At 40.3% G+C, this 26870-nt stretch overlaps 1 protein-coding gene across 6 annotated transcripts in view; it reads right to left on the bottom strand.

Annotated features, from left to right (window-relative positions):
* Positions 1-538: 538 nt before the first annotated feature.
* Positions 539-26870, bottom strand: part of AASDHPPT (aminoadipate-semialdehyde dehydrogenase-phosphopantetheinyl transferase) — a 51332-nt gene continuing 25000 nt past the window's right edge. For 2 of the 6 annotated variants that reach the window (XM_075082178.1, XM_075082216.1), the window contains exons 5-6: positions 25377-25454; positions 14916-19057 (exon numbers count right to left, since the gene is read on the bottom strand). In XM_075082178.1, coding sequence (XP_074938279.1) covers positions 18899-19057; positions 25377-25454 — 237 coding nt within the window. In that variant the 3' untranslated portion in view covers positions 14916-18898. Of the gene's footprint in view, positions 1827-14915; positions 19058-25376; positions 25455-26870 lie in introns of those variants that run through there. The other 4 variants (XM_075082168.1, XM_075082197.1, XM_075082187.1 and 1 more) reach the window with 4 other exon arrangements.

Here is a 26870-nt window from a genome sequence, read left to right as displayed (position 1 = left end):
AGTCTGTTCCCTACAGAGGAATTGAAGGTCCTCAGGAGGAAGATCACGAGCTGAAGAGACATGCATGCTCCCAGGGAGATAGGGAAGACATTGCTGTGCTGTAGAGAAGTGGGAGCCACCTCTGAGATCTGGTTCGTCTGTGGAGTGAGATCATCTCAGCCTGCCCTTACCCTACACGCCCTGTCCTCTGCCACACAACTTCCCCACTCCTCTGTACCAGCGCTGGCACTGGAGCCATGATGGGTAAGCCACTGAAGGGAACCAAGCTAGGTGAAAACAGAGTCCTCAAAAGTCCAGAGATGACTTCTCCAGAGAACACCTGCTCAACATATGCTTTCTGTTCAACTCCATCTTGTGCTGTCAAGCAGTATCTTTTAGGGGTAGCTTCTCGTTGTACTTCTGTTCTTTTGAGTCATTGCAAGCATAACCTTTTGCTTGCTGAATTGCATTGCTGAAAAGAGGACAGTAGCGTAAGCGTATGAATCATGAATATGCTGAAGAAGGCCTTTCTTTTAAAGCAAAGACAAGCAAACTGGATGAACATTTATTGATTCAGCTTTATTTATTATTTCACAATATATCAAAGTATTGGGCCTAAACACCTACTACAGACAACATTTACTGAAAACTTCAGCGGGTTTTTTAAACAAACTTTTTTTGTTAAAAAAAGACCATTATCTGTTTCTTGCACTGATTGAAGTTTTATTTTAGAATGTTATAAGTATGTTATAAGTATTTTATCAGAAAGTTTATCAAAGCTTTTTCCCTGACCAGCTACGTGAAACTATATGACAAGCATATATATAAACAGCAATGTTCTCATTTGCATTTAGATAAACATTATAAACACAGATTAAGTAGTAGTGGTTCTCAGAATTCTTAAATGGCTTCTAGTAGTAAAAGCAATGCTCCACTTAGCTTAATTATTTTCTATGCATCATTAGATTCGCAATAGACATCCCATACTTCTACACTCAACTCAAGGCCAGCCTTAAAAACAACAGGCAGGGTGTGAATTTTGAATGGGATCATTATTTCAAGAATATTGGGCCAAACTATAAGCTGGTTTTAGTCTGCACAGTTCTTTTTACTTCAGTAGAATTGAACAGATTTGGGTCTGCTAACTATGTGGCCCATAGCATTTATTTATTTGGAAAAGAAAAATAAAACTAGTCAGGTTTACAACACAGCTCCAGATCAGGGGAACAGCCCTAAAGCACAAAGCAGCTTGCACCATAAAATCTTGAATATTAAACGGTACCTGATGGCAAGGAGAAAACTAAAATATAAAGTATTTAAATTGATGCTTTGACAGGTTTTAGCTGTTATTATTTAACTAAAAATATCGATATTTTTTTAAGGAGTGAAATGATTAGCATCAGAAAAAAGTCTGCTTATAGCCACAGTACAGAAATCTACAACTACCAACTCTATAGTTTAGGAAGCTCAGTGTAACAGGTCAGCTCATGAGCATTCCTCTCTGGGTTGATGGAAATAGGCTAGAAGATTTTGACACAATTATACTTGTATTTGAACATAAATTCATATCACAGAGTTCAATACAGCATACAACAGTCCTATCCAGAGCTCTCAACAGCGAGTGGTTACAGCCTCTGCTCTTCCTAGACTTAGCTCCAGATCCTTTGGAAACCAGAAGCCAGGGCAGATGCCAGCACTCCCACTGGCAGCCTCTGAGCCTGAGGGACCTTAGTGGCAGAGACGTGTCTGCCCATACAGCTGTCTTTGCTGATCCAGGGTAAATCAGTCCTCATTTCATCCATCAAAATTTGCAAGCTGTCTGGCAATAGCACCACAAGTGTATTCTCCTGCAGAATTTAAATAACAACTACATTATAGAAATTATTTAAGGATAAATTTATATTGGCATTTAGGGTCATTTTAAAGGCTGTCCAGCCCAGGCTGAGCTATATGAACAGTTCTCCCGGTTCCTTTACCCTGTAGGTTGTTTCAAATTCAAAAGTAAAACATGTGATGTTGAAGTACTGAAAGTTAGAGAAGATAATTGGTCTGTTCAAACTTAAATGACTCAATTTTTATAATAAAACTAATGGATAAAAATAAATAAAAAAACAATCAGAAACCTAGTATGTGGAATAAAGAAGAGAGGTGAGAAAGGCTTTTCTCCAGAAAGCATTCTCAAATGCTATTTGAACTTCTATAACTTTTTTGTGATTATATCTGACATGAGGGAGAGTGCAAGCCTGTGTGAGTCCAAAACAAAAATTACAGCAGAACCCTAGGTTCAGTTTTTAAATTGTTTCTCCTTTTTGCAGCTGAGACAAGTCAGAGAGTGAAAAAAGAAGCTTAGGAATTAACTCTGGTTTCTGATGTTTTGCTGAAGCTTTTCTTTGCCTGGAATCAAACAGGAGAAAGTCTCATCTGCTCCCATATAACACTGCAGCTCACACAGTTGGGTCTGACTCTTTCCTGCCCAATCTGTCAATCAGATGTTGTTGTGCAAAAGACTACAGGACATCTTTAGGCACCTGCTTATTCCACATCGCTCTATCTAATTCTCTCCTTTCCTGCATTCAGACAGGAGTAAGAAACTACCCACAGGCTAACCTGGATCTTTCTGTTTCATCTTTCATCCTTTACATGTAGGACAGTAAAGCATTTGTAGAAACAGTCCAGCATCAACTGCTGACACAAGCTCTTGATCTTATGTGCATATCAAGTTTTCCAGATGCTCCTGCCTGCCTGGCTGCAGCACTGCTCAGTGGTCACCCAAAACCCATCTGCCTTTGGGTGTAGGTAGGTGAGCCAGCTATCACTGCTAACAGACAAGCAGGGGCAGACACCACTTTTGTGTGATTCCATCTGAATGTCTTCTCCAGCCCCGGTGAAGGACGGGGTGGCCATGCTCAGCATATCCAGCTCAGCCTTCACCCAGTCACTGCCCATGTCCCACCCTAGAAATGGAGGGAGAAGGTCTGAAGGTAGATAAGTGTCTTTATATTAGACATATAGAAGAATAAAGGGAGGGAAGCAGAGGGTAAACATATTCCCTTCATCCCACTTTCCCCAGATGTCAATGATGTATTTTCTAGCAGAGCCAGTGCATTCCAATTATATTGTTTTCATCTTCTTTGTGGCAAAATTCAATTTTGCCTCCATCACTGGAGAGGTCTTGAGCAAGGAGACTGAGGTCTGTTTCTCACTGGTTCCCACCGCATAAAGTGGTCTCTGCATAACACACTAGCCAGCTTTTACCAGAGCTCAGTAAAGGCAGTGCTTATTATATCTTCCTTCCCCAGTCAAACATAACAAAAATAATAATAAAAAAAAAAAAGCATAATACAAAAATAACATAATACAGAATTTAAAAAACATCATCCTATTAACTAAAACAGTTAATGAGATTCAGTGGGTGCCCAGCATGGCCTGGGATGTTCTGTCTCGCCTCTACTGCTTCTGTTTGTCAAATGGTTGCAGGCATAAGAGGTCCAGGGTCTCTGCTTTTTGGGCTTTGTCACCTAGAGTGCTGGAATTTCAGCTGATACATTGCCCTGTTGTCCATCCTGAAGGGATGAGAAGATACTGCCTCTTCTTTCACAGTTTATGTCCGTCTGGGCCCAAAATATCTGCTATTGAGAACATTAAAGCACATAACCCTCACTGCTCGGTGTAAAGGTAATTCAGGCACCTGCTTCTGGGTTGTGGATTCTCTTCACAGGCTCATGCATCCAGATTTGGGTGCGGCAGCTCTGAGGGGCATAGCTCCTGAGATTTTTTTGAAGATGTCCTGAGATGTTTAAGGCCCATTGAGACGGCTGGTAATGAAAGATCTCAAAGGCATTCATGCCTGTTCCCACAATCATAATCTTTTTCATTTCTTATGACTTCCATGAAGGTCTTCCACATTCAGTGGAAGAGAAGTAGCAGACTGGTTATTTGTCAAGAGATTGTGGCTTTTGAAGTTAGAAATAACCTATTAAATTCTTCCTTGATTACAGCTTTGTTCATTGTCCGGTGCAAGTCAGTTGCCAGAAGGCCAATATCCAGATACACAATTCCCTATCACAGAGTGATTTGGACCTAATGATTTTGTTGCACGGGATGGAAGAGAAGCAAAGATTCCGTTTATATTTATTGAAGTGAATATTCCCATGGGAAAATAATAGAAAACATTTTTTACTGCAGAAAATAATAAAATCGTAAGCATTTTACTTTTTATGCATAATTAAGATAGTCTTTTTGTTTCTGTGGTGTGTAACATAAATCATCGATAAGCAATTACAATATTGTGCTGGTTTTGGCTGGGATAGAGCTAATTCTCTTCACTGTAGCTGGTAAAGTGCCAATGGCACATTGATGCTTTAGTTGCTGTTTAATAGCGGCTCAGTGTTGATAAGTAGCGCCTGTAGTGGTCAGGGACCTTCCCAGCTTCCTGCGCTCTGCCACGAGGGCAAGAGGCCGGGAGGGGCGGGGCCACAGCCAAGCCAGCTGACCCCGACTGGCCAATGGGATGCTCATTCCATACCATGTGACGCCATGACAAGTACATTAACCGGGGCAGTTGGGGGGAAGGCGGTGGGGGCGGTATGGTGGCTTGGGGACTGGCGGCATTGGGTTGGCAGGTGGTTGTGTCATGAGTTGTTTTGGTTGTTCATTCCCCCTCTCCCCCCCAGGCCCAGGTTTCACCTCTCCCTCGTTATTTTCCTTTTCGTTGCATTATTATTTTTGTTGTTGCTATTGTCTTATTTTAATTATTAAACTGTTCTTATCTCAACCCACGAGCGTTACCCTTCTGATTCTCTCCCCCATCTACCGGTGGGGGAGTGAGCGAGCGGCTGTGTGGGGCTGAGTTGCTGGCTAAACCACAACAAGTATAAAACAATCTTTTGAAAGCATTAAGCTAACATAAAATTATTCATTTGTCACAATAAATGAACATTTATCCAAGTACTACAGCCTAGTAGTGTGGCCTCTAGCTATCTACTACATTATGATACCGCTGAGAAATTATTCTATCCTGACAAATTCCAAAAAATCTTAAGAATAAAAATTACACTTTACGCACCCCTTACCCCAAATGATCACATCAAAAGCTCCAGTTACAATCAGACTGTTCACACATACCTTGGAAAGCAGCTCTATTTTTTGACTTACCACACTGTTGGAATACCTATTTTTTGAAGTATTTTGGCAGGGTACCTGTTTTTTGCAGTCTTTTGGATAGTATCAACAATCTCGATGAGGAGAGGCATACCTCTCTTGCGTGTGATTTCACCATTTCCATCAAACTGATAATTTGAACATTTTTGTTTTAATTGATTCAATGCAAGACTGGCTTTGATGTTATCTGGTGACAGAAGTTACAAGGTTTATCAAACCCAGGAACTGCCTTATTTGCTCACAGCTAATTGTAAGACCATGACACAGAGAGACCTGCCTGCGATGGACGGTCCAAAGAAGGGGCAGAGCTGTAGCACACCTCAGAGGGATCACAGAGGCCATGCAGTTGACTCCTTGGCTCTGCCTCAGCTGCTAGATGTGAAGAAAGTGGTAGGCTGGCATCTAAATCCATTCAGGCATAATCTGTAGCTAACAGCTATTCTGCTGGCGGTAAGTATGTGTAGATGCACTCAGGAACCCTCACAGTGGATTATGCTGATTTCTGCTTGAACATTAAAGCTACTAAAGTCTCCAAAATCCATTGATGCTTTTCCAAAATGCATAGACCCAACTACAGTAACAATTTTTTGGTATTTTTAATTTCTGTAAAACCTTGAATCCAAGGGCTTTGAGGTGCTAAACAAGGCAAACCACTGGATAATAGAAATGTATCACACCACTTTGCAAGAGGGAAAGCAAATGCACTGATCGCTTGCTGGAAGTCCCATGTGAAGGGGAAAACAATGCCAGTGAGACCCACTTGGTACAAAACCAGCCACTTGTTTTGTTATAATGTCAGGTTCTCACAAGGATACAGCAAAGAACTTTAATGAACCAAAGTAGCAACATAACAGTACTGTGACTCTGCTGTTCAAAAGGAGAGGGCACCATCTCTGCAAGAACGTGTGTGAGTGTGCTTCTGCCTGAAAACAGTGTCACAGGGTAGCTTGAGCCAGTCTAACTGGATGTACTTTCCCCACCCCTCAGCCAGCACATGGTTGCCTTTCCTGAGATTGATGAGGACACAGGGATAAATGGGGGGAAATGTAGGCATGAGAAAAAGGGAACAAAAAAAAAACCACCTCAAAGAGCATATAATTTGAGGAGAGATTTAAGGGCTATGTAGAAAAGAAGAGGAAGGAGCAACCTGGGAAGTAAAATGTGGATTTATTGTACCAGGAAAATAGAAGGTGCTTTAGATTGGAGAAGAGGAAAGCCTATCAGGAGGAAAAAGGAACTGAGAAAGGCAAATAAGAAAAATAGGGGGGGACGGACCCCAAGCCCCTAGATACTCACATTGCAGGTATTCAATTACACTCATGCAAAATGGGAGTTCATTTCACTGAATGGCTTTGCAGACACAGGAAGGACAACCTCCACCGCAAGAGGAACTCAGACTCTGTTCCCCATAGAGGGAAATTAAACTGGAAGGTGTAAAAGAACACGAAGAGGAGGAGGAGAGTGCTGGAAGAGTGTGCTGCAGTTATACAGTATTTGTGAATTGGCTTGGGATGTAATCAGCATCACAAAAGAGACCTTGGCCTGCAGAAGATAAAAATATTCTGGCCAAGAAGTTGTAGGTTGAGTAGGAAAGTATGGTAAGCAGAGGCCATATACCCTAAGCACAACTGAATTACCTTTTAGTTCATACATACACTCACATTTAATTAAGTTATGATATTGTCAAGCCTTTGGCATGCTGCCTGCTGTATAAACATTTCTGGCATAGATACTCTGTAATTCTATTACAGACTTATTAATTCAAATGGAGGAGCAGGCAGGCATGAAAGCAGCTAGAAATTTCAACTGAAAACCGCCTATAGGTTAGCCAGAGAAACACAACATGCTGAGGCAGAGGACCCTTGCAGTGATGTCTCCACTCACAGGAGCCACCCAAGGTCTATGACCATCTCTTTAGTGTATTAGCAGTCAAACAGCCAAGTCTGTCTTGTATCAGCACAATGACTTGTGATCATCCCCCGTGTATGAGAACAGCATCATCTGAGTTCGACGGAGCTGTTGTTAGATTATTAGGTTTGTCATTGGTGGGATTCAATTATTTTTGCATTATTTCTGTAAGAGTAATGCAAAGAGGCTCCAACTGAGAACAGGCCTCCATTTTATGAAGTACTGGGAGACAGTTTCTTTCTCAAAAGGGGGTTGCAGTTTCAGCTGACAGTATGCAGACAGAGGGGAAACAGAGGCATCAAGAAGCTATTTTATTATGGCTGCACAGAAACACAGCTAACAGGCAGAGACTAATTCTAAATGACACTTTTATATTAGCAGGTATACAGTTAAAACATAACCATATCCTCTTTTGTGATTAAAATAGAAGCAAGGCCTTTTCAGACCTAAACCATAAAGAAAAATATATAAAATGACCAGAACGCATATGTTAGAGATACAGACATGTTACGCTTTGGAGGCTGGAGGAAGGGAGAAAAACATTTTACCACCAGAACTAGAAGACTCCTTAATTCTTACCTCCCAGTTGCACCATTGTCCTGTACCATTTCTAACAGAGAGTGCATGTTTTGATTTCCATTAAGGAAAAAAAGATAGACTGGAGTCTTATTTTAGAATCCATAAACCTTAGAACTATGTTTTTCACCACATAAACTACACTATAAACTACTCTACATAGAACTGGGTTTTAGCTGTCCCTGTACTTACCTTAAGGAGTAAAGCTTCTTCCTCCAGAGTCTTGTTTGATGCCAGCTCAGGTGCTAGACTGGTTTGCAGTCCTTGGCCTTCCTTCTTTTACCGATTTTCCCTGGCTAATAAGAGCTCTCAGAGATGCTCCTGAAGCCCAGAAGGGAAGCCCTGTGTACGGTAACGGACAAACATCTGACTCGTTGTCCTGCGGTTGAAATCAGATTCCTTAAAGCCAGGGAAACATCTCGAGCAGGCATATAAAAGCTAACAGCTGTCCATCCTCAGCACCTCAGGATGGAAGAATTCACAGGACTTTAGATTCAGATTTTTGTTAAAACTTATGCTTTTGGTTATTCTTTTACCAATAACGTTTTTATGGACACCAAGAGTAAGTTTGTATATGCAGGACTTGTACTGCAAAGTGGTGAAGAGGTAGGCAGCATTTCTGGTATTGTGTCTTATACCAAGTCCATGAAATCACCTCTTCAAAGCAGGACAAAGCACACAGTAGTTATTTGGCTGTGTCATGCTCACCAGGTTTTCTAATTAACAGGTGTTTTACTACCTGCCAACCCACAATGTCAAGAGTCTCTTTCAGAAGCATTTGTCTTCTGAAACAGTTGCATCTGGACTTTCCTTCTGAAGACCTGTTAGAAACTCCTATTTCAAACATGCACTCTAAAGATACCACAGATGTTTCTCTGTCAAACTGGATGTTGAACTAGAAAAGCTCTTCAGACCTATGGTCTAAAGTAAAATAAATTCAATGCAGTCTTGCTTCTTGGGTTTCTGTTGTTAACTTCCCTCATACAAAGTTCAATCGTTACATGACACAGAAAAAAAAATGGGTATTTAACTATATACACTCATTTTCACATGTTTTAATTGATGTATTTTCAATAAAAGCTTCCGACAGATGATAAAAAATATGTCTTAATCTGCTCCTTTTCCTATTTGTTCAGGGTACTGTTTCTAATTTCCCCCTCTGCCAAGCCTTAAATTGTCTCTTGCATCAGCCAAATGTATTTGTACCATTTTTAGTACTGGCTCTTGGAAGTTTTTCTTGCACTTCCTGGTTATTGAGTTAATAAAGATGGGGTTAGTTTCTAGTTCTTTTAAAGCTGATTATGTGTATATCATATATATATATTTTAAAGAATATATATATGTGTACATGTGTGTGCATGCTACATATCTGTAGCAAATCCCTGATCCATCTGTCGGTGATGAACTGACTGTAGCCTGAGAACAAATGAGTTAAAACACATTGTGTGGCTGAAACAGATATATTTCCATTGACACATTTAAATTTTAATGCAATGGCATTTTTATTTCCCTTTTAAAAGCTGTTTATACACACTGAACAACTCAATCAATGCTGCACTCAAACTGCTGTCATGCCAAAAAAAACAAACCAAAAACCGTAATCATTCTATCACATTGTTTCAGAAGTCCCCAAATTGACATTTATAAATAAATCAGATGTATTTTAAAATTCCTGGCACATACAAGGTTTCTTCACTATTTCAGCAGCCCTTTACTCTGGAACAAATTATTGCCTTCATCTGACGTTACCTTCTTCCTTCTTTTAACTAAAGACATGTCTCACAAGATAAACTTATTTTCTGATTACTTAAAGGCATTTACATGATCAATGTTAGATAGCTCTATGGCCAGCCTATCTGACGACCCAAGTCAACTGACACCAATGTGCTTTCACTGCAATGAGCAGTTTGCTAGTGTCTTTTTTTATCCTGAAAGGTGACTGAGAGATAACAATGATTTCTACAAGCAGGAGCTGCCTGAATGCCCCAGTTTAAATGCAAATAAATATCCTACTGCACTTTAGGGAAAACATTCTGAATTAACAAGGCCAATCATTTAAAGATCCTAACAAGCAATTAGGCAGAAACAATGATATCAGAAAGATCAGTCTCTTTGTAACACAGTGTTTTCACTCACATGAGAATTTTAATTATGGTATAAGCAAGAACACAACTGAAGTACAACCTTTACCCACACATAATTTCACTATACAAAATTAATCCAATATATTTTCCTAATGTTGCACAGGTAGCTAATTATAACTGTCACAAGATTAACAAAATGCTTTTATGTAGGTAATAAACAGTGCTCGCTGAGAATATTACTCTATTCAGTAGACAGTGCTTGAACTTAATACATGCAGGAAAATTCCATTTCTCTTACGAAGAGACCAGTGACCTCATTGAACAAGCAGTTCGCTGTACCTTTCACAAAAGCTCTCAGTGAGGATGAGGAGCACATTGTACAATCAGCTGATACATGGGCTGAGAATCCCCTCACCTGATGGCAGCAGTGATAAATTACAGAAAACTGCACTGCTGAAGCTGAGAAAATACAGGACATTCACTTGAAAGGAGAAAATATTTCCAAGGTAATATTTTCAGATTTCAGCCTGTGTACTGTTTCAAATGCAAACTCAAGGTACTTTTAACAGGTTGTCATTTAAATATGTCAAACACTACTCTACAGTGAAAAATAATGAATGCTGTTTTTTTAACTATAGGTACTTACACCTAAACGTATTGCAGAGGAAAGCACTGGTGTATCCTTAACTGAAAGATATATTATACAGTATGTGTGTATATATATACATGTAAGTCTACGTGTACAAATATACATGTAATAAATGTATAAAATTCTAATATAACATAGATAATGACTGTTAACACATTACATATACAGCACACAATATATACCATGCGATGATAAAAAAATCTGTAATAATATTTATAAAGATAATTTATGTTTTTGTCTTTTTGCATTTCCACAACACTGCAGTCCCTTCTGCACTGGTTTTTGGGATTGTCATCTATGATGCCTTAAAGCCAAAGCCAGCAGTACATCGATACTATGGCAAAAACTGCAAACAGTGATGAGAACAGCCATTAGTAAATTCATGGGGCAGAAGCATTAGCTTCAATACTGGGAAAAAAAATCAAAACTCATTCTCAGTCATGCAACTGAGAGTTTAATATTCAGTGGTGTGAAGTAATGATGCCACTCAACTGAGTGAGTTAATTCAAGAAATAATGAGGCATCTTACAGCAGGAGCAGGTACTGTCCTCCTCTGACCAAAACAGGGTCACATTGAACAACCAGGTTCAACCAACAAGCAGGTTGGACGAAGTGTTCCACTCCATCAAGCTGTTGCTTGTGCTGATGTATTTTTATGAGAATGTCTAAGATGCACTGTCTGACCCCAGCCTTTCCCATCTCTCAGCACTGCTGCGTCAGTGAAAGGGCTGATCCATGAAATATGCCCTGCCTGGGCAGTTTCTGCAGGCACAGAGGATCCCAGATGCACAGGGTACAGTCGAGCAGAAGAATGGGCGAGTGGCAAACCTGTATGTGAATTCAGGGGCGGTCCAAGCTCCTGCTTTCTGCCTCCAGTCAGATTCACAGAATGGTAGGGGTTGGAAGGGACCTCTGGAGATCATCTTGTCCAACACCCCTGCTTGAGCACATACACCTAAAGCAGGGAGCACAGGTGGGTTTTGAACGCCTCCAGGGAAGGAGACTCCGCAACCTCCCTGGGCAGCCTGTTCCCCTGCTCTGGCACCCTCACAGGAAAGACTTTTTTTTCCTCATGTTTAAGTAGAACTTCCTGTGTTCCAGCCTGTGCCCATTGCCCTTGTCCTGTCCTTGGGCACTATTGAAAAGAGTCCAGTCCCATCCTCTTGACACCCACCCTTTAGGTATTTATAGGTATTGATAACATCCCCCCTCAGTCTTCTCTTCTCCAGGTTGAAAAAACCCAGGTCTCTCAGCCTTTCCTCAGAAGGGAGATGCTCCAGTCCCCTGATCATCTTGGTAGCTCTCCACTGGACTTGCTCAAGCAGTTACACATCCTTCTTAAACTGGGGGACCCAAAACTGGACACAGTACTCCAGATGTGGTCTCACTAGGGCAGAGTAGAGGGGGAGGAGAACCTCCCTCGACCTGCTGGCCACACTCCTTTTAATGCAGCCCAGGACACCATTGGCCTTCTTGGCCACAAGGGCACAGTGCTGGCTCAGGGTCACCTTGCTGTCCACCAGCGCTCCCAGGTCCTTCTCGACAGAGCTGCTTTCCAGCAGTTCAGCCCCCATTACTCCCATGGATAAAATGGATATGACTTGCTACTTGAGAGAAATTCAGCCTATTTCAGGATTAAAGAAAAGCAATTTTTTAGAACACTGAACCAAGGCTGGACACATTAAACTACCGTGACAAGAGAAACTCACTAGATAGTTGGAAAAACTTAACAGAAGTTTCGAAAGTGTGTAATATGGATACTACTATTTCACCTTGAGGGGAAAAAAAAGAAACCCGAATAAAAGAATTAAAGTAATTCCAGTTGCTTTGAGACCTTAGAGCAAAGCAGAACTAAGAACTTCACTTTTTGAGTTAAAAGCTAGCATTAATATACTTTCAACTTGTCTTTTACATTTATTTCTCCTCATTATTTGCAGTACAACATTAAGGTCTTAACGTGTAATTCCTTTACTGATCTTTTTTCCATTAGTTTAGTAGGAAAATATAGTACCACTTTTTGGTAATTATACTAAAACATTTTGTTGTCAGCTTAGGGACAACAACCTGCCAGCAGGAATTTTTAATGTGCTGGGATTAGCCCATTAAAAGCTGTTGCAGCAAAGGTACCTCAGGCAGATGTGTTGGAGGTCCTCTGGTACCAGGGGCACAGCACAAGCCATACTGACACACGCAGAAACAGGAAGGAACTGATGCATCAGCTTATTCTGACGCTTTACAAAAAAGGCAAGTTTGCCAACAGCCATCACACTGAGCTAAGTCCTCAGATCTTAACACAATTGAAACCTCAGTGCCCTTGTGGAATATCTGACGACACTTAAATGCCCGTATAACTTATGGGGTAATAACCAAATCCAAAATGGGACATTTAAACGTCTATAACACAACTATCAAACATAAAAATATGAACCTGAAAAAAACCCCACCCAACCTTTTTAGTGCTTTGCCATTCATAAGAACGTTACTATTTACCAAAGCTCCATCAGTCCTTCCAAGTTCTGGTATTGCATATCGGTCTGGCACTGCAACTTGCTTATGCTGGGAACCTTGGTGTTAGCTTCTTGCCCTGTGCCAGCTCATATGTTCTACAGGCACCCCTAAATCCCTAGGACATATCTGACAAGTAGTCTGGCAAACCTTTTAAGTATACTTAACACAAAGCATTTCTAAGCTTAGAACTTAAAAAAAAACCCCTTGCCTTTAGTAGGACCTATATGTTTTCCTTTTTTCTGTGGCAAATTGGTATAGTGCACTTGCCTCGAACACATCTGCAAACCAGACTTAGCATTTTTTATTCAGAGGACTATAACTTTGACTAAAAGGCAGAAACTCCTTAAAAATCCTCCTCAGCATATGGAAAACATATTCCCCTGTGCTGGTTTTGGCTGAGAAGGGGTTAATTCTCCTCACTGGGGGGGTCGGCTACCTTTCCAGCTCCCCGCGCTCTGCCGCGTGGCGGGGGGGGGGAGCTGGGAGGGGCGGGGCCATGGTGGGGACGGCTGACCCCGACTGGCCAATGGCAGGTTCATTCCGTACCACGTGACACCATGACCAGTACATTAAGGGGGGGCAGTTGCGGCTCGGGAGCAGCGCGGCGCCGGGTCGGCGGGCGGTGAGCGGCTGCGTCGCGGGCGGTTTGTTTTGGTGGTTCGTTCCCCTCCCCCTCCGTCCCGCCCCCAGGTTTCGCGCCTCTCGTTGTTTTTCTTTCCATTGCATTGTTGCTGGTGTTTGTTTTTTTTATTTTAATTATTAAACTGCTCTTATCCCAACCCACAAGCGTTACCCTTCTGATTCTCTCCCCCATCTACCGGTGGGGGAGTGAGCGAGCGGCTGTGTGGGGCTGAGCTGCCGGCTAAACCATGACACCCCTTTTCAGAAACAAATTTGATCATCAGATTACAGGCTGACACAGGCAAGGGTATCACCCAGTAAGATTCCTAGCAGCCAAGAAACTATAGTCTGAAATTAGGACTTCAGTAAGACTTTGCAACAGAATAAAAAGACTGGAGCTTTGTACCCAGCTGCCATGACTGCTCACAAACCTTAATCATCAGAAGTTCCCACCTAGTTCAGTTTGAAAAACTAGACTTCACCACTTACATGTGGAGCGAGTTGGATGTGACAACATCTAGATCCACCATGTCCCAAACCATTCTTTCTCTTAATGGGCAGACAGCCACTACAACCATAAAAAGGCAGCTTTAAAACACATTAAAATGTATTAAATTATTCAGTCATTAGTAGCGATGCAAACTATTTCCTAACCTATTAAACACATTCATTGCAGACACTTTTTTATGTGCGGTACGAAGAATATAAGGCATCTTTGTAAAGTAGAAATAAAGGTGTCTAGGTACCTCTAGATGTTGGAGGATCAAAGATGCATTTCAACTGAAATACTCATTTTCTTACTGTTTAGATCACTTATAAATCCTGAACAGTTTTTCAAGGCTTTTAAAGAAAAACACTTGTGCAAACAAAAGTGCTTTTTCTGTGTGAATAACCTCCTACTACAACATAAAGAACCTTTGCGTTCCACAACATAGTTAAAAAAAAAATTCTTCAGAAATTTCCATACATGTGTATGTACCGCTATGCAACGCTGTAGCCTTGCATTTGAAAATATGTATCTTCCTATAAGCATTAAACCTCACACTATTGCAATTTAGACCAAACAATGAGACACTCCATCGAATGTAGAATACACCAACACTATGTCAAGAAAGTAGATTGCACATTATTAGATTAAATTACACTTGCAGGAGGAAATGGGGGAGTGGTCCCAGAAGAGAGACTTGAATGTACCCAGTCTTACAAGAACGCCACAGAGCAGACAGCTGGTCCAGAGCTTTGTTTTACAATTCATCTAAAAGATGTCCCTATGAGCGTACAATTTTGTGTTCCCATAAACTATTTTAGAAATAACAAAGGATTGTTAGGCAAGTGTTTCAGTAGTCCCACCTATGTCTGGATCTAAATAATAATGACATAAAAAAACCCAAAAACTCAGACAGGTAGAGCCATAAACAGGCAACAGAAAATCTGAACACAAACACAAAAGAAGCCACTTTTTATTTCAATAAAGAAATTAAACTCAGTCTTAGCAGAAATAGCAGCCATACATAGTGTCTGGCTATTTAAAAAAAAAAAAAAAGTATGTACAGCAGAAGAAAATAACATTAGAAAAAGTGACTCTTCGAAAAACTCATTTAAAACGTTTCTCTTTAAAGTGTCTCTCCTGAGAAGAATTCAGACTTATTTTCACGCCTACATTTTCTATACAGTGTACAGCAATCCCAAATGTGTGTATTCTGGAGGAACATGAAGCACATACATACATTTGATTAACGTCAGTGCATTTGATCCCATAATACCGTAACAATATACCTCTTGCATAGGTTTACAGATGTTGTGAAAAGCTAAGAGTGAATTCATATGATCCACTTTTCAAAGTTACAGATTTTCACATCAAATGGCACCAGTCTCCTGTCACACAGCTGCAAATTATCTTGAACAGTTTTATTCCGTGAAGTTCCTAATCCACTCTTAACAATTTTTATGCAAGATACACAAAGGTTTAAACATGATAAAATGTCCAAACTACACCACATCTATTCACTTTTGTCAATGTGTTCACTGAAGACCAAAACTTAATTTTTTTTTTTATTTTTAGGTCAGAGATTGTTAATAGCTACTCTCAGAAACATCGGGTTGGTCTGCAGTCTACGGCAGTGATCTAAGTGATCTAGGGATGTGATCTAAGATATAAATATGTACTTTGAGAAACAGGGAGGCTGGTCAACCCTGCTCCATAGGGAAAACGACCACCTAGCCACAGCTCCTGCTAGGAAAGGCTCATGTGGAGCAGAGCTTGTGTTTTTGCAGCTTCTTACCCTTTAGGATCCAGGTACATGGTATGGTCATGTGTAGGGCAGTATATAGAAGACAAAACAGATAAAGGAACAGAGCTCTGGAGAAGGAACCTGGAGGCCAGAGGGCTTCTAGACATAACTGAGGAATTTCTTGCAGATAGAAGAGTGATGGAGACCAGCAAAGGTCAGCTCATCTGCACCGGACCAAGCCAACAACCTGAACTAGGGAGGGAAGGTGGAGCTGTGGCAGACCAGTATTTCTAAAAATAGCAGAGACAGTCTATGGACATTAAGACTGTATTCTAAGAAAATGTAAGGAAGCCAGTGTTATGGCCATGTTTGGACACAGGGCTCAGTTTTTGTAAAAGGAAAATTGTGATGGTGAAATAATTTATAAAAAACTTAGAACTGTAAAATTACATTAACTTATCTGTACACACTAGCAATATTGATTTCAGTACATGCCTCCACAGTACACAGATGCCCAGAAAAACATTTTGATGACTTTAATAAGGTTTGTTCACATTCATAAATAGTCAGAGTGTCTTGCTGGCCTTTTAGCAGCATGCTTTCAGCTGAGAATTCCATAACTATACAAAGTGTTCTTTCCCACAGTGGTAAAAGCAAATGTAAAAATTCTGTCTATTTGCACTGACGCTAAACAACCTGACTCAAGTGACTCTTCACAAGGCATTACCATCACCTAACCTTATTGCTACCTAAGGCTAAAAAAAAAAAAAAAAGAAATCTTATTTTTCAAATTTTCAAATAGCTCAATGTAAATCAAAGACATGGAAAACACTCATAATATGAGGAACTGCAATATTCTAGATGATTCTCTCTGGAATGTTAGAAACTATGCCTTTATTTCATATAAAGCTAACCAAAATACACTCCTTTGTTTTTCTAACCTTTCTAATTATAGTCCTGAAAATTATCATATTCCTGGCTAGCAAACCAAGTATCACTTTCTAATTTAACAAAAGTGGTTTGTCCTTTACTTCCACGCAAGCAAAATATTATAAATAATTTCATTAATATTTTTTAAACTCTTTCCAATGAGAGAAAAATTCTATTTTGAGATATTGTCACCAGGAAAAAATAAATAACCTCTAATATGAAATGAATTCATTTATCCCCAGAAATCTAGATCTGAAAACTCTCTGTTCATCTCACACCGTATTTGCAGTTCATTTCATTGTCCCAGCAAAAGAGCTGGCAATTTAAACTGGCTGGTACAGCTGCAGTTGATGGGGTCCTCAGTGACTGGTGAGGACTGGCATGTACTGGAGCAGTTAGCCAGCCATGGAGCTCAGTACTCTCCAGCCCCTTATACTCTGAATAAGCCTCCTTATTCTGCATACTTTCAAACAGAAACAGCTTGGCAACACTTCTAGTTATCTCAGCTCTTCAGCACCTTCAGGTGCTTGCCCATCTAGGATTACAGTACAATTCAGGTAGAAAAGAATAAGATGAAGTCAACTGAATCAGTTATAAATATCCTACCCCAGTAAATTATAGTTACATATCCACTGAATAGCCTTTTCTGGCCTCCACAGAATGCCAATTATTTATCGCAAGTTGCGTTTGATTTAAAAAACCAGTCTGGAATACTTGACTTACATTTTGTACATAAATTATTTCTGTTAACTTCAGATTTGAAGTTACTGAACATCTAATTTAACCCCTGTGGAGTCTGGAAAGAAGAGTCACTGCTCCACTGATTTGCAGTTGTGAAGGAAAAAAGCAAAACACCAAACCCTGTGATCGGCATGCAAGATGAGAGAGTCATTGAAATGGAAACAAAAATACTAATCAGAACTGGTAGAAGTAAGAAAGATTAACAGCATATTTGAATTCAGAATTATCTACATCAGAACTCCAAAAGCTTGTATAATGTTGTAAAACTCGTATCCTCCTCTCTCTAAACCTTTTCTTTATCTTTGTAATATGGCATAGCTTCAGTGGTTACACTACAAGTAGGTTCTCCTTTAGTCACAATACAGGGTGCAGCCAAGGTTTATGCAAACCTGAATTCACTAAAGATCTGTGTTTAACTCTAGGACAGAAAGGAGCTCTTTTTAGTAGTGAAAATCATTCCATTCAGCATGATTCATTCTGTTCATGACGGTTCCTTACTTTTAGATGGACCATAATGGATCTATGATTTCTAGAAAGAACAGTGAAAGGTAATGGCACAAAATAGGATTTGTTTTGAAAAGGAATACAGAATACTCTAAAGGTGCACTCAAGATCTACGGATCTTCTCCAGAAATTTTAATTCACTGTAAGCCAATAAAATATTCTGTCTTCAGATGTTATAAGACTATTTGGAAAAAGTAAATAGTTTTTTTTTTTCCTTTTTTTTTTTTTTTCCCCTCTTCATGTGACTTAGTGTCTAAAACAGTACAGATGTAAATGCAAGTCTAGGAAAACAAACTGCTGTTTGGCTCGTATCTATTGCCGAGGGAAAAATACAAAAAGAACTGTTAAAAACTAAATCCTAAGTTAAATACATGAAGCTTTAATTAACAAAGATTAAGTGAAAACTATATGAAATATTTACAAATTGATTCCCTGTCTCAAACTAGTTTTGCACAGATATAGTTCCAAGACTACTAAGATTCAGATTTCTTCAGCCTGCTGTTACACAAAGTGCTGTACCAACACTTGCACCATATAGTAACAGCAAAAGATTTGTACCAATTCTTCTGTTTTATTCGCTCATCTGAGAATAAAACTATTATTTTTGTAAGTGAAAAGGCAGTATCATAATTTAAGCTTCAGCATAAATGAAGTATAGAAGCACGTTTATATATTAAACACTTGTTGACTAATCAACAACATTACTAGCTCTGCTTCCCATTCCTAACATGGGTAATTACTGAAATGTAAGAACCACAGGCATGGAGAAGCAAAAAAAGCATGTGGTCAGCTTGGACTTTTCACTCAGAATTCCTTCATTGAGGAAACATGAACCTTCCTTAAGATATTGCTAAAGAATGTCAATTTTAAAAAGGTAAAAATCAGACTTCTAGTTAAAATAAGGAAAAACATGTTTCATTTACACATGTACGCTTATTCCCACACTCTGAATTGCATAGAATAACAGCATAACAACTTTGACAATTTTCTTTTTCTTACAAGCATTCTTATCTTGAATGTGAATTCTGTTTCACTGGACCCTCCTGCTTAGAACAAAAATTATCCCAATATGCAGAATCCTCAGGTGCGACTGGAATACCAGATGCAACTAAATCTTCAAAAGTCAATAATGTAAACTGTGGTTGGTTAGGCTCCATAGAACATACCTAAGGAAAATACGTATTAGTATTATATGAATCAAGAAATCTCAATTTTCTTGCTGCAATATTCCATTCAGTTTAAACTACACATTGCTTACTGAAGAAGAAAGAAAATATTCCAGTTGAGACCAATGTCACTGTCCCTAGTTTAGGTTATACAGTAACTAATAGAAGCATGCAACAGCCCACACAGGAAAAGCAAGTTTTCTTTGAAACTCAATTCAGAAACTGAAAGAACAAGGGATGTAGAATGCTGTTAGTACCACAGAATGAGTGTTTTAAGTCCACAAAAATTTAATTAAAAACTGACCAACAAACCCAAACAAACTGTAATTCATTCTCCAGCGGACATGATTATTTGAGATGATAGCATCAGGATTTATTTCACTAGAGGTGTGCCTATTCATACTCTTTAATACCAGCAATGACAGGTTGTGCAAGCTTCTCCCAAACTCATGCTATTTAAGGACAAAAGTGGTCACAATGAACCCACAATTACTCAATGTTAAATCCAGATTAAACGCCAACTGAGGTATTAGAGATGAGTGTCATAGTCTCTGTGTTAATTCCATCACTTCAAGAAAAATCACAATTCAAAGAAAAAAAACAGCTTGTTTTTTTTGAGCACATTACTGTGCAGCCTGCTGTATGCTATCTGCAAGCGTAATTCTTTCCAAACAGCTGGGCAAATAGTACAGGTGCATGAATCGAACATAGCTGATCCCAGGGAAGTGGTTGAGTCTCCATCCCTGGAGGTATTTAAAAGAAGGATAGACGTGGTGCTTGAGGATACGGTTTAGTGGTGGACTTGGCAGTGATAGGTTAGCGGTTGGACTCAATGACCTTAAGGGTCTTTTCCAACCTTAATGATTCTATGATTCTATGATCCTAAATTCATCATTTGCTCAAGCTATGTATTCTTAATGTTTAATATTTGATAGAATTCAGCAGCGCTACTCTGCAGTGGGATTGATTATTCTGTACGTCACACACACTGACACATTTTTGATGCAGGCTGAGGTACTGTTAACTTTCTGGGGAGCGAATACTAATGTCCAGTAATCACAGAACAGCTGAGATTGGAAGGGAGCTCTGGAGGTCATCTGGTCCAACCCTCTGCTCTAGCAGGGCCACCTAGAGCCATTTGCCCAAGACCATGTCCAGATGGCTTTTGAATATTGTCATGGATGGAGACTCCACAACCTCCCTGGCAATCTTGGTCACCCTCACAGTGGGTGGGGGAAAAGAGAAAAAAGAAAAAAAAAAGTTTCCTGACATTCAGAGGGAACCTCCTGTGTGTCATACTTGTGCCGACTGCCTCTGGTCCTGTCACCAGCTGCCAATAAAAAACACCTGCCTCTGTCTAATTTGCACCCTTCCTTCAGGTATTTAGATATGATCCTCCTGGCCTTTCTCTTCTCCAGGCTAGATAGTCCCAGCATTCTCAGCTTTTCCTCACAAGAGAGACATTCCAGTCCCTTAGTCATATTTGTGGACCTTCACTGGACTCACTGCAGTACGTTCATGTCTCTCTTGTACTGAGAAGCCCAGAACTGGACATAGCACCCCACATGTGGCCTCACCACTGCTGAGTAAAGGGGAAAGATCATCTCCCTCGACCTGCTGCCAATACTTTGTCTAATGCAGCCCAGGAAAGGATTAGCCTTCTTTGCTGCAAGGGCCCATTGCTGGTTCACACTCAGTCTGGTGTCCACCAGGACCCCTAGTGCCTTTTCTGCAAAGCTGCTTTCCAGCTGGGTGGCCCCCAGCATGTCCTGTGCCTGGGGCTGTTCCTCCTGAGGTGCAGGACATTGCACTTCTCTTTGTTGAACTTCATGAGGTTCCTATCAGCCCATTTCTCCAGCCTGCCAAGGTCTCTCTGGATGGCAGCATGACCCCCTGGCATATCAGCCACTCCTCCCAGTTTTGTGTCACCAGCAAACTTGCTGAGGGTACATTCTGCCCCATCATCCAGATCATTAATGAAGATGTTAAACAGGGCTGGATCCAGTTTTGACCCCTGGGGTACATTGCTAGTTACAGGCCTCCAACCAGGCTTCATACCACTGATCACTACCCCCTGGGCCCAGTTTTCAGTGCACCTCACTATCTGCTTATCCAGTACATACACCAACATTTTCTCTAGGAGGATCTTATGAGATACAGTGTCAGATGTTAAAGGCACTGAAGTCTAGGTAGACAATATTCACTGCTCTCCCCACATCTACCAGGCCAGTCATTTCATTGTAGACATTTACCAAGTTGGTCAAGCATGACTTCTCTTGGTGAAGCTATGCTGACTAGTCCTGATGATTTCTTTGACCTTGATGTGCCTAGAAGTGGTTTCCAGAATTAGCTGCTCTGCCCCCTTTCCAGAGATTGAAGTGAGGCTGACAGGCCTATAATTCCCTAGGTCCTCCTCCTGGAATATAGGGTGACATTTGCTTTCCTCCAGTCTTTGGGCACTTGTCTCTGTTGCCATGATGAACCAAAGATAATGGAGAGTGACCTTGCAATGACATCTGCCAGCTGCATCCCATAAGGACTCATGGATTTATGTATGTCCAGTTTGCTTATGTATTCCCTGACCTGATCTTCTTCCACCAAGCCTTCCAGTCTTCCTTGCTCCTTCCCTTCCGGTCTCTGGGACCTGGGATTCCTGAAGGCCAGTCTTGCTAATAAAGACTGAGGCAAAGAAGACATTCAGTACCTCAGCCTTTTCCATGTCCTATGTAATCAGTGCCTCTGTCTCATCAAGCAAAGGGCCCACGTTTTCCCTAGTCCTCCCTTTATCTCCTATCCACTTACCTATCCACAAGCCCTTCTTAGACATCCCTGACCAGATTAAATTCCATTTTGGGCTTTAGCTTTCCTAAATTCTTCCCTGGATGCTCAGACAATGTTTCTGTATTCCTTGCAGGTTACCCATCCTTATTCCACCCGCTGCATGCTTTTCCTTTGTGTTTGAGTTTGGCTAAGAGCTCTTTGCTCATCTATGCAGGCCTCCTGGCATTTTTGCCTGAGTTCATATTTGTTGGAATGGAACTCTCTTGAGCTTAGAGTAGGTGATCCTTGAATATTAACCACATCTCTTAGGCCCTGCCTCCCTCTGAGGCCTTATCCCACAGGACTCTTCCAAGCAGATCTTTGAGGAGGCCAAAGTCTACTGTCCTCAAGTGTGAGCTTGCTTTTCACCCTCCTCCCTGCCCCCAGGATCCTGCACTCCACCATCTCATGCTTGCTGTAGTCAAGGCTGCCCTTGACCCTCACATCACCAACAAGCCCCTTCCTTGTTGGTGAGTGTGAGGTCCAGCAGGGCAACTCTCCTTGTTGGCTCCTCTATCAGTTGGAGGAGGAAGTTGTTGCCAATGAACTCCAGTAACCTCCCAGATGGCTTATGTCCTGCTGTAGCTTTCCAGCAGATACTGGGGTAGTTCAAGTCCCCCACAAGGATCAGAACCTGTGAATGGGAGGCTGCTTCTATCTGCCTGTAGAGGGCCTGATCCACTTCCTGGTCAGGTGGCATATAGCAGACACCCACTATAATGTTACCTTGACTTGCCCTCTCTAACCCATAAACTCTCAGCTGGCTTCTCATCCATCCCCAGGCAGAGCTCCATGAACTCCAGCTGCTCTCACACAAAGGGCAACTCTACCTGCTAGTCTTCCCAGCCTGTCATTCCTAAAGATCCTGTACCCCTTGATCGCAACACTCCAGCCATGGGAGCTAACCCACGATGTGTCCATGATCTCAACAAGATCATAGCCTTGTAACTGCACACAGATCTCTAACTCATCACGCTTATTCCCCATAGTGTGTGCAGGCACTTGAGAGAGGCACCCCAGCATGTTGAGTTCCTGGGGAGGGTTTGGAGGATTTGTCCATAATGGTGCCTTGTGGGCACTTGCCTGCTTACATTCAAGTGCTGAAGGTGACCTCGCCTAAGACCCATTTTATTGGTTTTGTTATCCCTTCCTGTCACTTAAATGAAGGTAGGTCAGTGAACAGGTTGAAGAGCAAAATGTCTATCCTCCAGTTCTGTGTTTGAGCAGTAAGCTACTGTTAGGAATAAATGGAGAGCCAACAAAATGGTTTGTGACTGTTGTAACAGCACAGCAGAACTTCAGTTGTCCAATGCAGACTGAAAGCAAAAGTTAATTGAGCTGCCTGTCACTTCATATTGTCACACAAGTGACATGGTGTAGAAACATTCCTGTTCATCTGGCATTTTGGAGATGAGGTAAAGCTGCAGAAGCTGTGCCTAGAGCCATGCAAGTGACATCACAGGTGCATACCAAATATGAACTAACAATCTACTTAGCTCAGAGGCTTAAGAGATCTGGTTTGAACTTTAGCACAGGCTTGTCTGAAGACAAGTGTGTTCTGACTGAATTAATCACAAGTCTGTGAAATTTAGCAAGTGATAGGTGATACCTTACAGTCCACGTAGGAATTATAAAGAACTATAAACTCAGCCATTTTTCATTGAGATATGGCTCAGATAACTGTCTAGATCTAGGCAAGAGTGCAGATAAATGTTCTGTCTCTTCAAGTATATAGCAATCACTAGTAGACTTTTTGTTAAAATTGTTGACACTGGAGAATTTAAATTATAGTACATTAAAGTAATAATTGGTCTTTTGTGAGAATTGTAGGTACTTCTCTCAGGTTGGGAAGAAAGCTCACTGAAAGTATGTGCTCTGCAAACAGGACATAATGAATTACTCCTGTGATAGCAAAGAGGGAATGGAGACAAGCACTGACATCCCGAAGTAATAGCATAACATCTGCACGCTCAATTTTTTTTAAACTAAGATGAAGAACACCTTTACATCTAGCAATACATAGAATCCTTTTCTACAGTTCTGTTAGAAAGAGAAGGTTGCTTTCCTTTCCTCCACATTCCTGTTAGAATGAAGTGTCCTGAAAAGGCACAATGCAACAGTACAGAAATCTTCACTTCCTTTCCATACTGGGGAGCCACAGAATACTTACTTGTCCTATTTAAAATGACCCTTTTTCAGTGAATTGAGCTAATGACATTTAGGTCATCACAAATTTAGTCAGTGGACAAGTAAGCCTTTGAGACTTTCTTGATTCAAAGTTTTTCATCATAACTCTTGATACCATGCCTGTTCTTTCTATGATAATTTTAAGGTATGTGACAATGATGGTGAAGGTCAATACCTAAAAATCCTGGAGTTTTGTAGAATACTTAGGTAACTGTCTTTAGAAATAATGGCCACCTTCTTTTCTCCTCAGACTGACATTTATCAGTATTCCTTTGGAAGGATGATATGCAGTCCCACTGGGACAGTATATCCTGTCAAACAGAATGCCCGTATTTTCTTAAAGAATTTTCGAGCACTGATTTACCACAGTAAATCCTTTAATGTAGTTCATATGTCTTTTTTTAATCTAGCCAATACTAGTTAAAAGATTGCTTCTCTGTGTTATTCATGTTCACAGACTCGGACTTTATGACCATGATAGATGGGTGCATGACCACTTTCATCCTTTTATCCATTCATATACTAGGTTTTGTTTTTTTTTTCTAGTTCCTGGCTTTGTACCTAAATATCAGAAAACAACTAACCGATTTTCTTGTAAGCAACTAAAACACCACAGACAATTTGTCACACTTTGCTGACTGTCTGGCTATTTTCGGCTACAACTTGCCAGTCTGTCTCAAATTTGACTTCTATTGCTATTTTCATGACCCAAGTCTTTGTTAAATTACACAATAAATCCTGAAAAGCTTTTAAGTAGCTTTGTTGCTTCTCTCAACAAAGAGACCACACAGAATGAAGACTAACACTGCTGTTCTTCCCATCTGTTGGTTGTTGTTGCTTGTCTCAAGGGTTATCTTGTCATAATGGTGTTTGAGAGATGAACCTGCTCTGGGATACATGCACTGACAGTCCCCCATTAAAATTGACTTGATGAAGTGCCGTTCTAGTTTAGCAGTCCAGGTTGGTTCACTGCCTACATTTCCCTTTGTAAAAACCATCTTTCCCACATGAGTACTAGCAAGCTGGGACAAAAAATCGCTTAATCTTTTGAATGCCGTAACACATACATTCCAGATTTTACATTATCTGTTGCTGTCCTCTGAAACCATTTTTCCATCTCAGACTGTCCCTGAAATAAGCACGACAGAACTAGAGGTAACAGTTCAGTAACAATCTGGTTAATTCAGTGCTTAAGATGAACTTTCTCCTTGACCCTACATCTGCGATAGCACATTTTTAGCTACAGCATCAGACTAAGTTTATGTTCAAGCAATTAGTTACTAAGACCTCAAAACGTTTCATAATTTCTTACATCAGAATGCTTCTGTCCAAATCCCTCCTGTTTCCCAAGAGCCACTGCAACATGATGATGGTCATCTAACCGGGTTTCCTAGTAAAGATGAAAAATGGCAATATAAATGCATTTTCTTTACTCTGCTTCCAGCAAAGACTATATAAATGTTGAGGATATGGTTCAGAACAACAGCAGAACATAATTTAAAATTCTTTAAAATAATGACATTCAAAAAGCAGTAGTCCTTTTCAGAAGTTTTGTTGGAGAGCACAAGGATGCAGATACATTAAGAAGTTAGCAGGGCTGAACTGGTTACCATAGGTTACTGTCATCTCACCCATCTGTAGGTACTTATATTCAGTTTTGTGACCTTAGCATTCCTTTACCAGTCCCTTCTAAGTCATAAGCCATATAACCCGTCTTAGCTATCTGTTTTCTAATGAGATGAACTGTGAACTTCTGGGAGCTATTCTGAAAAACAACAATGTAAGTGTAAACTTAAACCAATGACTCTCTAACTCTTGGCTTCAGACAGCACATAAGATCACAACTTCAAATTTCTGACATGGCAGTCTGAGCACTACTCTCTGTAAATACAAATCAATTTCCTCAAAAAAGCATTTTTAGATATATAACTATATAAGTAGTAATAAAGTTTATCTATTTTATAGTTTTATTTAAACTGGTTTTCCTCTGGAAAGGCTAAGAAATCATCCTAAACAATTAATTTCAGAAAAAAACCTACTTTTGTATTCTTTTTCTGAATAATGTTTATTCTATAGTCAAGTCATAATCCTCTTGGCTTTTTTTTATATATATATATATATATGTAAAGGAGGGAATAATGTTTTCTTTGTTTCTTTATCCAAAAATTTTCACATAATTCCTGCACAAACTTTCTAAAATTGAAATAAAGAATAAGAAAAATTTTACCCAGAAAAATGAATATTTTAGATATAACCATTAATCTGAAAATCAGCTAGGAGCCTGGGTATTCTACTGGGATATGTGACTGAACCTCTAATTCCCACTTCCTTGGGAAATACCCTTACTTTTCTTTTTTTTCCTCCGTTTCAATCTAAGCAAAATGTCTTTTAAAACAATGCTGTCAGTCTGTATTTGGCTTCTCTACCGCTCATCTATTATAAAGGATTTTCAAGGATTTCTGCTGCCAGGATACCATTTCTGTGATTCCCAAACAGCCCCGTATATAAAAGAAGTGCCAAGATGCTCAGCTCAGATCTATTAAACCCAGCTCAGCCAAGAGAGCAGCTGCTCTAGTCATGTGTAGCAGCAGTGCAACTATAAGGCTGGGGGACTTTACTGGCAAAGATGTGGGTCTCTTGGCAGATAGGTGCTGGTGTGGCAGTAGAACTGTGTTTTTACTTTGATCTCTTCAGCATCAAAACTGTGCCTGTTTGACTTATTTAGCAGTGAACTTTGTATCCCTCACCTACTTAAAAACAAACATCAAGCCCATGTTGTTTTACCTTTCTGCAAAGCACTAGTAAG

The sequence above is a fragment of the Phalacrocorax aristotelis genome, chromosome 1 (assembly GCF_949628215.1).
Source record: "Phalacrocorax aristotelis chromosome 1, bGulAri2.1, whole genome shotgun sequence".
NCBI classification, from domain to species: Eukaryota; Metazoa; Chordata; class Aves; order Suliformes; family Phalacrocoracidae; genus Phalacrocorax; species Phalacrocorax aristotelis.
The sequence above is the reverse complement of the archived record's forward strand: the minus strand, read 5'-3'. Positions and strand labels throughout refer to the sequence as shown.